This window comes from Heloderma suspectum, chromosome 1 (genome assembly GCF_057233095.1).
Source record: "Heloderma suspectum isolate Gila_16-S chromosome 1, 16-S_ref, whole genome shotgun sequence".
NCBI lineage: Eukaryota > Metazoa > Chordata > Lepidosauria > Squamata > Helodermatidae > Heloderma > Heloderma suspectum.
In genome coordinates, this window is record NC_139458.1 from 333,640,859 (window position 1) to 333,652,972 (window position 12,114).

General features: G+C 40.1%; 1 protein-coding gene across 2 annotated transcripts in view; it reads right to left on the reverse strand.

Moving 5' to 3' along the window:
* The window catches only part of PTPRK (protein tyrosine phosphatase receptor type K), a 516,066-nt gene that overhangs the window by 120,988 nt on the left and 382,964 nt on the right, over nucleotides 1-12,114 (reverse strand). For both annotated transcript variants that reach the window (XM_084827484.1, XM_084827485.1), the window contains exons 8-9: nucleotides 6,220-6,522; nucleotides 1,426-1,535 (exon numbers count right to left, since the gene is read on the reverse strand). In XM_084827484.1, the coding sequence (XP_084683610.1) occupies nucleotides 1,426-1,535; nucleotides 6,220-6,522 (413 nt within the window). The remainder of the gene's footprint in view (nucleotides 1-1,425; nucleotides 1,536-6,219; nucleotides 6,523-12,114) is intronic.

A 12,114-nucleotide genomic window follows, 5' to 3' on the forward strand; every position in this document is an offset into this window, starting at 1 on the left:
TAGTTTGCCAGGTGCTAGATATCCCCTGTTTTTGCAGTGCCAGGCGTTATTGAGTGCCTGGGCCACCAAACATGTCTGATCATAAATTGTACAGGCCTGCTCTAATCTCTCTATAATGTCAGACATTTACTCCAAGTTTAGCCATGCATGTGAAGGCCGTAAGCATCTTATTTTCTTATTTTACAGGAAATGGCAGATTACTACATCTTTCCTTAATTCGTCTTGTTAAAAGTACTACCTATACATAAGGAGCTACATTATGTATATATGCTTAAGCCTAACCTTGATAAACTGAGAAATTCAGCATTTAAAATACTAATGGGATAAGCAAAAGTTAGCGTATGCTAAATCATGTAAATATATGACTGAGGCATTTAAGTGTGTCCCGTAGTCATTTCATTTGTTTTTTAAGCAGAAAAATAGTATTGTCAAGGCTGCCCAGTTCTGAAAATGATAGATACACAGGAAATTGGGTACAAAATTATTGTTTTTCCTTCATTCCCCAAGGGCTCATTCATCAAACCACTGATTTTTTGTTTAAATCCCAGAATTTGCATTCAAAGTTTCTTGAAGGGCTAAAATGTGTTACCTTGAATCTTAGAAATGTCTGATTTCTATTAATAAATTCTCACATACATTACCTGTAGCCTTCATTGGACAGGGCTACATTAAATCATGGTTCTGAAAAGCTGTATATTAATGCTACCAGACCTAAATCAAAGTTGTACATTTAAGGCCTGGGTTTCATCATTTATTATAAACCTGCTAGCAGTGTCGTGGCAAGAACAAGCTTGTATTATTATGTAATTTTAATCAGAATTCTTAAAAAAATCTTTATAGTAGTTCTATTACTCTCTAATTTAGTCTAAAGATTATTAGCAGCATATAAGTATTACAGCCTCATAGGTACATAATTGGGTGGGGTACATGTTCCTAGATCTCTTGATGAGAATATATTGTGCTTTTATTCAGGTGGTGATCTACTGTGTGTTCTATAAAGAAAACAGTCAACATTTTAAAAAGATTTAAGTATCATTACATCCTCAGGTATCAAGTTCAGGCATCAAAAATAGACTCAAAAGAAATGAGATACTATCAAAGTTTGGCAAATTTAGATCATATCTCATTTCTACAGTGAAATGGTGAAAATAGTTTTTCTGATTCCTTGGGACCCATTTTGAGTGTGAACCAGAGTGATTTGGGGCATCTTCCAGGCCATAATGAGAACTATAATGGTGCACTCCAAATAAGTAGCTCCACTGACCAGTGTAGATTGGGCATAAGAGGAAGTTGCTGGGGAACCCCACAAACCATAGACCATCCACAGGGTTTCAGTGCATACTCCACACATGGGATACCACAAATACACTGTGCTGAAGATCAAGATGCCACCAGTGGTTTTGCCAAGCTGGGTTTTGTTAATACCTCATACTGTGTGATGATGCCATTTGGATCCATAGGTTCTTTCCAGTTTAGGAAGATCTTGTCTTCAAATGGGGTTCCCTTTAGTGACTTTGCAGGTACAGAACCAGGTACTGTAAAAATAGGATTAAAGGTATAAGAGAAGTATTTTCCCCAAAGTTAGACAATGGCAATCCTATCAAGCAAATGAGTCTTTGGCTTAGAACCAAGTTACACATTAAATGCCAGTTTGAGTGTGTGGGGTTGTCACTGTTTAAATAACAACCCAGACCATGATTATCCTATATTCTAATTCTACAAAGTATTTCTGAAGCAACCTGTGTATCTCTATAACTAGCAGCTGATCATCAGGAGAGCAGGTGTGCCCTGAAAAACAAGTATGTGGGCAACTAAAAAGAGAAAGGAAAATTAAGAAAGCTCTAACAAGTTGCTTTTATTTAAACACCCAAACCTATTATTTGCCTAGGCTTTCAAATTAGTTTTCTCCATGCTTTAGTCCAACACACATGAATTTCACATATGACATTTCCTGAAGATTTATTTTCAAAACATATTGTATTTTGAAATAGACAGAAGTAAAAAAGTAATTGGATCAAAGGAAATATCCCAAGTCTGCTGGCAGCATTAGGAAATAGTGAGAGGACCATTATGTTTCAGAATGTATGAAATATAAATAATATGCTGCCCCTTGGGCATACAATTTAATTTGATGACTTAAAAATAAATTCATAGAGTAAGAAGATCATAGGTATACCAATGAGATCCAAACACTCATCTTCCATGAGAAATATTTATCCATCAGTCAGTTGAAGACTGCTGTTCTTTGCATCACACAATACTGACAAAGATTCCAAAGTAGATGACAGCTGATGTGCTTTGACAGTCCCTGTGTGTTGTTTCGTGGCACTTGTTGATGTGCTGCAGACATCATTCTGTTTTCTATGGGAATGCTCTGGATTTCGCTTGTCTATAGTCCAAGTGAAGCATATATTGCACAGGGCTTAGCCCAAGTGATAGACTTCCTTTGGCAGCTGAATGTGCACATGACAGACTGCACTGAAAGAAGTCTACCAAATGAGCATGATCATATTATGTACAGTGCTTGAGTGTTCATTATAAAACCAATCATTTAAGACTGCAAGCATATAGCTTACAGAAGTGTTTTGCAGTGGGATATAAGACCACAGGGTTGTAAATCCTCGTAATACAATAGGACTAGAATCCAGCAGCTAAAGAACTGGTTGGTTAGTTAGTTCAGATCAATGTTTGAAAGTCAGCCCCACCACCAATCACTTATTTGCCTCCACTGCCCTCTAGACATGGCCTGATCACAATACTGCAGTGACAGATGAAACAATAACTTCCAAAATTCCTGTTAAGTCCTAGGCTGTATAGTGCATCCTGTGGGCAATCTGTGGCCCTTGGCCTAATTTCATATGTCCATCAGCCTAATTTCAAAAGCAACCTGCCCCTCCACCAGTAGCCTGCTGGGAAGGGAAAGGAAGAGAAGGGGTGGCAAAAATAGTGAGAAACAGAGTGGAAGAAAGTGCATAAGGGGGGGAAAGAAGGTAGTAGAAAGAGACAGAGAAAAAGGAGTGTCCCTGACCACCACCACCGAGGGAATGTGACCCGCAACAGAAAAAAGTTCCCCAGCCCTGCTCTGAACCTAGCAACCCTATGCCTCTATTGACTTCTTGCCTGCCAATAGTGCACAGCCCCTCCTATGTACCTAGGGATACATTCGTCCTATCCTACTTTAGTATGGAAATGAACAAAGGAGGAGCTGCCTCTCCTTTCTCTATCAAGGTCCATATTTTTTCAGGTCAAAGCCAACTTTGTCCCATTGCTCTAGCCACCATGTCTCTTGACCAGTCTCTCTCTTACTCCTCCAACAGTCTTCCCTAACCTGAGAGGTTTTCTTCAGAGCCCCCTTGCCCTTCCTGATCATCACCTTTTTATTGTCTTAATTCTCTGCCTCCTCTGCTAGAGAACTGAAATTTTATATATAGGGGCTTGGATATAGAAAACGATTCATGGAAGTACGATAGCTGGAAGTACTGAGTTGTCAGTAGAGCGTTTGAAACCCCAGTATGCAAGTATATACAACTTCACATTTGTATTACACATTTCTGTAGGCATATAAATCATAGATTTTTAAACATCTGGAGTTGGCAATGTAGGGTCTGCAGGAGATTTATGTCTTTCCTCATATTCCCATGTTTCTTTTTTAAGGACACCAGGGGAAGAAACCTGCAGCCAGATCATATTCTACACTCCTGCATTCAATCCTTTTGTGGGTGAAAACAGAGTACTGGTTGCAAACAGCACAATAGTATAGTTTTCATCTCTTGTTTACCAGCAGCCACCAGGTATTAAAGAGAAAAAAGTGACCTCAAGCTGCAATTTATCAAAAAATTCAAATTAGGTTAGCGTTAGCTGGTGTGACAGGTTTGCTAGGGAAGCCTGTTGCACCAGCTAACCCTATTAGTGTTGCGCTAGAGGTAGCTTTTGCTAGCACAACATAATTTACGTTAGTGCTAGTGTCAACGTGGATACTGTCCGTGTTGTTTTGCAATATACACAAAGGGCAGTATCCCGTGCAACGCTACTGCTAAGGTAAATTACTAATGTAAATTATGGTGTGCTAGCATCAATGAGCTCTAGTGCAATGCCAATAGCGCTTGCTGGTGCAAAGGGTTTTCTGGGGAAACCAGTCATGACAGCAAGTGCCATTTGTATTGGGCTAGATTTGAAGATTTGAAACCTTTGAAGGCTAAATGCATTCCCTAGCACATTGTTTTAACTGTTTTATTGTTTTAGATTTTAACTGGTATTAGCTTAATAGTTTAATATGTTTATAGGTGTTTACATTTATTGTTTTATACTTTTTAAATTGATTTTATCTGTATGCCGCCCTGAGATCTTAATGATATAGGGCGGGACAGAAATGTTTTAAATAAATAATAAAAAATAAAACTGGCACTGCATCAAGGAAAGAGAGCAGATTTTCTCCCCACTTCAATTATTTACCAGAGAAAAATTAATACTGTCTCCTTGTTGAGTGAATGGCTGCCACTCACTTCAGCATAAAAAAGTAGTATTATGAGCTGCACCTTCTAGAGTTTTCCTAATTTCTTTATGTCTAACTAGTGAACAGACCTGGCTTCACATGGGTTGGAACAGCCTTTCGTTTGATACAGTGAAACCTTCAAAAAACGTACACTGCTGTCATAGTTGCACACACTGTGCCTGCCCCATCTAAGTGAAGCTGCACCTGTTGACACCCCTAGGCATGGCCTCCTCCATGGTGCACTCCTATGGCTCCCTGAGGGAAGGCTCTGTCGACTCCATTCCCCGGAGGGGGCTGCCCCACAGCAGAGGGAAAGGGGCAGCTGTATAACTCTGCCCCTCAGACTACTCCTACCTGGCTTCAAACTGTATCAACTGCAAAGCTAAGTGCTATTTAGGGAAGTCTACCATCTAAAGGCTTCAAACACAGATATGTATTTAAACTCATGGTTAACTCATGGTCAAAGCATGGTTTGTCAATTTGGACATTGTACCAAGCCTTAGTTGAATTCCTTGGTGTCATGTCTGAATTAATAACCTATCCCCCTCCCGCTCCCTTCAACAGATTATTGTAGTTATTTTTTCCAATCAGGTACCTCATATGTCATCTCCATTTCCCTCCCTATTGAAGTGAACAGGATGTACAATATGAAAATCAGATTGTGAAAGGTTATAAACTTTGCACATTTTCAAATTGCCTTGCATTTTGAATAGTCACAAACTCAACTACATGAACATTACACTACGTTCATATATTATAATTTCCTCTAATTAGGAACTTCATTTAATGCTGTTTTAATTTGTTTAAAATTAAGATTCATAAAGGATAATCACTAAAGAGCTCTGTAAACATGTGAAGTGTCCTTTATTTTCCCTCAGATAAGGTAAATAAAGCTATCTTGTTAGCAGAATTAAATAAAGTATATATTAAGGCAGTCATCCCAATATATGCAGTTGTAATTACTTAGGAAGCTGGAAGAACACAGCACAATAAACAAGAATTTGTTGAAGTTACTCTGACTTTCACAGAGCTGTTTGTAACAAACTAACATATTTTCATGCAGTAATGTTTGCCAACAACTTTGAACTTTCTTAGGCCTGGTTCAGATGTAATTCTGGAACTAGCATTAATGGATGAACCCACAGAATCACACTAGCACGCTTCCCAGCCCCTGTCTTCTTGTGCACAAGTGCCCCTCCCACCTTCCTCCACCCAGTTTTGGTATTATCCCAGCCCATAACTAACATATTTTGTGAATCATTACAGTGAATTCCAAAGTGAAGCTAACTTCCATTTTAACATGGATAGCAACAATATTAACATCAGAGACGCAACCCAAGCATAGGGGCTCAGGAATTTGCATACAAGTGAAGGAGGCGGGGAACCACAGGCTATTCTGCAGATCATTCTGTATCCTTTCAACTTGCTCATTGTCTACCCACACTGGGCTTTATTCTCTTTCTCCAATATTAAAGGTTTTCATAGATATTCAAGATATTTACACTGACATGTGTTTACATGTCTCTCATTTCTGTTGGGCACCTGAAGTGACACATGAGGTGGTGGTGGTGGTGAATGTTTTTGTTTTAATGTACAGCTATTCACAGGCTAGTATGAACATGCAACAAATAAATACCTGCAAAACACAAAACACTCCAATATGAACAATTCCCTTCAACACCTGCTTTGCCAGCTAAGGAATAAAGTTGAGAAGAGTTTGAACATACCATCTTCATCTGTTTGGATAATAGTTTCCTCACTCTCTTTCCTCCCTTCAGGATTAGTCAAGATCATTTTGAGGCTCACATTTGTGTAAGGAGGCAGGTGATTCACAACATGCTGAGGTGCTTTGGGGTCCATATCCAAGCAGTCCGCCTTGCTTTCATTATGACCATGGAAGTAATGGTAGCAGATGGTAACATTAAAAGTGTGGCAGCGAGTAATGTTGTAACCTAGAGACTCCCAATCCACAGCAATACGTCGGGCCTGGATCTCAGCAATCTTCAGAGTTTTTGGTGTTCTCATTGGCTCTAAAAATACAAAATATAAGACTACAACATCAGCAACTTTCAAAAATGTCCTACCATGAAAACTTCCATAAGAAATATGGGCAAGGTGTCTGAGCACAACTCCAGGCACTCTTGAAAGAAACGGATTATCTAGATCCATTTCAATCAGGTTTTTGAATGGAACTGCTTTGGTTGCCCTGTGGGATGAGCTTTGCTGGGAGAGGGACATGGGGAGTGTGACCCTGTTGATTCTGTTGAACCTCTCAGCAGTTTTCGATACCATCGACCATGGTATCCTTCTGGATACGTTGTCTGGGCTGGAAGTTGGAAGCACTGCACTGCTGTGGTTCCTCTCCTACTTGGATAGCTGATTCCAGAAGGTGCTGTTCAACATCTACATGAAACTGCTGGGGGAGGTTATCTGGAGGTGTGGGCTGTGGTGTCATCAATATGTGGATGACACCCACCTCCCTTTTTCATCAGATCTAGGTGAGGCAGTGGCTGTTCTGAATCAGTGCTTGGGCATGGTAATGGATTGGATGAGAGCCAATAAACTGAGACTCAGTCCAGACAAGATGGAGGTACTGTTAGTGGGTGGCCTGTCTGCCCAGCTAGGTGATGTTCAACCTGTTCTGGCGAAGGCTGCACAAGCCCCTAAAGGATCAGGTTTGCCATTTGGGAGTGCTCCTGGACCCAGAACTGTCACTTGAGGCACAGGTAGACTCGGTAGCACAGAGCACCTTTTATGAGCTTAGGCTGGTATACCAACTACACCCTTATCTGGACAGAGATAGCCCAGCTACAGTTATCCATGCTCTGATAACCTCTCGTCTGGATTACTGCAATGTGTTATACATGGGGCTGCCTTTGAAAACAGTCCGGAAACTTCAGCTGGTCCAAAATAGGGCAGCAAGATTGTTAACAGGGACTGGCCTGCGAGCTCATATTATGCCAGTACTTTTTCAGCTGCACTGGCTGCCAGTCCATTTCCGGGCCCGATTCAAAGTGCTGGTGTTAACATTCAAAGCCCTAAACAGCTTGAGGCCAGGTTATCTGAAGGATCGTCTCCTCCCATATGTACCTGCCCAGACCCTAAGATGGCTTTCAGCGCTCCTTCTCCAGGAGCCCCTGCCAAACGAAGTGAGGTGGGTGGCTACTAGGAAGAGGGCCTTTTCTGGTGTGGCATCCTGGTTGTGGAATGAACTCCCTAAGGAGGTTTGCCTGGCACCTATATTGTACTCTCTCTGGCACCCAGTGAAAACCTTTTTATTTTCCCAGGAATGTTTGCAATTTATCATTCTAGTCTTTTAGCTCTGTTGTTTTAAATTTGTTACTATATTTTAAATCTCTTCATTGCTGCTAGGTTTTATTCTGACTGTACTTTATACTATAGTTTTAAGTTTTTATATTTTATATTATTTTTATGCTGTACTTGTGGTTTTAATTTTTGTGAACCGCACAGAGACCTCTGGCTATTGGGCAATATACAAATGTAATAAATAAATACTCTTGAACAAAAACCTCAGCACACTTAAGAAAAGAGAAAATAAATAATCTAAAGTTACATTTGGATGGAACAGCATTTTCTTCCTTATAATATACCACATAATATGTAAGCTTGTGTTGCCTCATGAATTCCTGTATTCTAATAAGTAATAAATAAATTCTATAAAGGAGTCTGTATATGTATTGTATAGAAAACAGATAACATAAAATGCACATGTGAAGAAGAACGAATGAAATGCAGAACCCTCATTGGTGGACTGGATCCTTAAGATGCTTGCTGCGCAAAGTAAATTGGCCTTGGCCTGCCCTAAGAATTTCATCACTTCCTGCTATCCCTTCTGCATAAATCTAAAAATGAACATTTACAAATGTAAAAAATAAAATATTAGCAGACAGTTTTAACTAATTCAAAATACTGGAGAAGACAGACAGCAAACTCGCCAAGAGTCACCAAACCACCACAGCTGTTGCTAGGCTTCTTTGTGTTTCATAGTTTCCTTGAGCATGCATTAAATTTGAGTAAATTGGATAATATATCATCCTAGTGAAGAGTCAACATGCTCTGCACTGTGATTTATCATGCCACTGAGCAATGCTGTTTACTAATTACACTAATTGCTCTACTAAACTAGCAGTAACCAAAATGATACAGATATTAATTAAAATTTATTACTTGGGTAATGTTGTTATTCATCCACAACAGAAAGCCAAAAAACAAACTAGAAAATCAGTCTGAAAAATCTAACATCCGGTTCTTTCCTTGATCCTCCGCAATAAATCCTCAGATATCTTAGCTGATAAAGGTATGCATTATCACCCAAGCTAAACCGTTAACATGTACACAGATCTCCATTCGGCTGGAAAACACTGGCATAACTCATTTTAGTCCCTGAGCAGCCATCAATCTATCACCGCCTCCCCAGCACCGCCTCATGGAAGACTAACTTTATAGTCTGACTTAATTAAAATGATTGTACAATGAAAGTCATGACCATGAGTACATATACTAAAGATTCACTGAAAACACACAAAGAAATCTTTCTACACTTTCAGTATATTTATTTACTTCAGCAAGTTATAGTTTGTATACATTAATCATCTCTGAGATTCAGGGTGAAGACAGTCACATATGACTCAAATGAGTTAAATGTGCTTATTTTCATTCATAAGCCTTCATTGTCTTTAAGAACTCTCATTTACCAAACTAAAATTCTTAACTAAGCAAACAGCACGAGGCACAGATGGCACAGGCAAACAGGGGCTCTATTAAATGTGTTCAAGCATATAGTTTGCAAGACTGGCTGCCAATTTGTTTATGAGCAAAATATAAAGTGCTGGTTCTTACCTTTAAGGCCTTACATGGTCTAGGTCCAAGGTACTTTAGGGAGCGCCTTCTCCCCTATGTCCCAGTCCCCCACCTAACGTCCTCTGAAGGCTTTGTGCTGCAGTTGCCTAATGTGAGATTAGCAGCCACACCCAAGAGGACCTTTTCCTTTGCGGCCCCTCAGTTGTGCAATGACCTGCCATTTGAAAAGTGCCTGCGGACCTCTTTGAAGGTTTTTAAGCAGGCATTAAAGACTCTATTATTCCTGCACGCCTTCCCCTTTTAGAACTCTTGTTCCTTTTTGCTCACTCTTGTATACTGTTTTTAAGCAGTTGTTTTTAATTTTTTTTGTTAAATTGTTTTTAACTTTTTACACCACCTAGAGTATTCACATATAGGTGGATTATAAAATGAATTAATAATAATAATAATAATGCAAATATCTAACCATCCCCCTCCCTTCCTTAATCCTTGCAATACATTTATACATATTGTCAAATACATGTGCTTTTCTGAATTAAAATGCCATTTATGGATTAATGTTCTTCCTGTTCACAATAACCAGCTTCCCACTTGGATCTCTTCTCTTGTGCATTACCAATTACAGTTAAAGTATATATTCACACGCACATTGTATCTCAGCAATAAGCTTATTTTCATGAAATCAAGAACCTCTGCAAAAGAATGCCTTCAGAATGGTGCAGCATGGGAACATCTGGTAGACTTTGGCTGGAATTCAGAGGGCCATGAACTCACTGGGACTTTTTACAAACCCTATTTTAGCTCCCTGAAAGGCAACCTTAAAGATCAGGGAACCTATGTAGTATTCCATGAGATGTAAGTCAAGAAGGGCCTATTCTAGGAGCCTATTTCATGAAGCTAGAAACCTCACATGGATATGTGGAAGGTATGTGCACATGTACACACCGGGCCTGTTTGCACATCATGGAGGAGTGCATGAGCCGCTTCCAGTTTCAATAAACAACCTATGAATACCCCATTTGTATGTTGTTAGTGTGATAACTGAACCTGGACACTCTGGGTTGTTTATGGGTTAAACAACCCAGAGTTAACCCAACAACAAACCATGGGTTAAGCACCTGGTTGTTTAGCCCCTAAACAACCCAGCGGTCCAGGTTCATATGTCATGCTGTTCAAACTACGAAGGGGCCAATCGTGGGTTGTGTGGTAAATTGGAAGAGCCAATTCGCAGGCTTGGTGGTAAAGTGGAAGAAGTGGGCGCATTGCAGGCAGGGGACCACTCATGCACAACAACCCACTGGTTTGTAAACTGATGGGTTGTCATTACATGCGAACTGCACAACCCACGATTGTTGTAGTCAGCAGAAGATGGGGGAAAATGCACCTTCCTCCTCACACTGTGTTCAAGGGTCAAACTAGATATGGCAGTAGGCAACCTGGTGCTCTCTAGAAATTCTGGACTACAAATCCCAATTTCCCTGACCACTGTCCATGTTGGCTGGGGCTGATGGAGTTGTAGTCCAAAACATCTGGAGGGCACCAGGCTCCCTAGCCCTGAATGATACATAAACTACATTTAACATGTCTTGTTCTTTCTTTAAAAATAAATCTCTTATCTCGATTACTTTCTATTGCCGCAGGGCGCACCATCAGGACTGGGACCATGATGCGTTAGTTTTTTTAACCCTTTCCCCCTACACTGGGGCCCTGGTGAGAATCCTCCCTCTTCCCCCTGCAACCTGCTATTTCCAACAGGATGGAATCAGCCATTACCAGGGCGAACAGCAAGTTGAGGGGTGAGGGTGGAAGGGAGGATTTTCACCAGGGCCCCAGCACAGGGGGAAAGAGTTAACCCTGTTCTCCCAACCTCCCCACTTTCCCATAGTTGTCATTTTAAAAGTAAAGACACCGGTATCTTAAATGCATACACATATTTAACCTTTTGTCTAGTTTTACCCTGACATTTTAATTCCCTGCTGCATTTGGTGGAGAGGCTAGAAATCCCACTCCCCAGCTTACTGCAACTCTATGTGGAATCAAAGCTGTTGCTCAAACCCCTTTAATAGCAAAGAATAAGAACTGGATGCAAGGTTTCAGTTTGTTACACTGAATTTCAAAGTGTTTTGATTGAGTTCCCTCCAAGCCAGAATGCTAATAAGCATTTTAGCTACATCACATCACACATTAAAGAAATTAAACTACTGCTAGCTAATCTTGGAGCAAAAAAAAACATTCCTTGAAATGTAACAAGCAGTATCGGAAGGCACTCTAAAGGCATCCTTTATTTTTAAAGCCAGAAAATGGGAAAAGAGAAAGACCAGTCAAGATTTCTCACCACCATACTCACCATTGGCAGAGACCAACCATTTTCTGTTAAGGCTGAGATGGTAATTAAAATCTGCAATGTCTCTCAACAGCCTTAGTAAACTCTGCCAACTGTCCTGCTGCTACTGAAAATGATGCTTTAAAATGCAATTTTGTTGTCCTCTTGGAACAATATTCATAACAGGGTCTCCAGAGATCAGGTTCAATTGTTTTAAACTGGGGCACCACAAAACCTCCATCTGTAGAGCTTCAGTAGAAAGTAATCTCCTAATAATTATGTTTCCCGATAAGACATTGCTAGATTGTTTAGTAAATTCCAAAAAGTCAATTGCATCTCATTAAGAATAATTTCATTCAAAACAGGAAGAGAACTAACATGCCCCAGTTATTACTCTTCAGGGCTTCTCTGCCCTATAGAATATTGGCTGAGGCCTCTTGCAACTTAATTTTTGTTAAGGGGTTTTCCTAGATGCAGG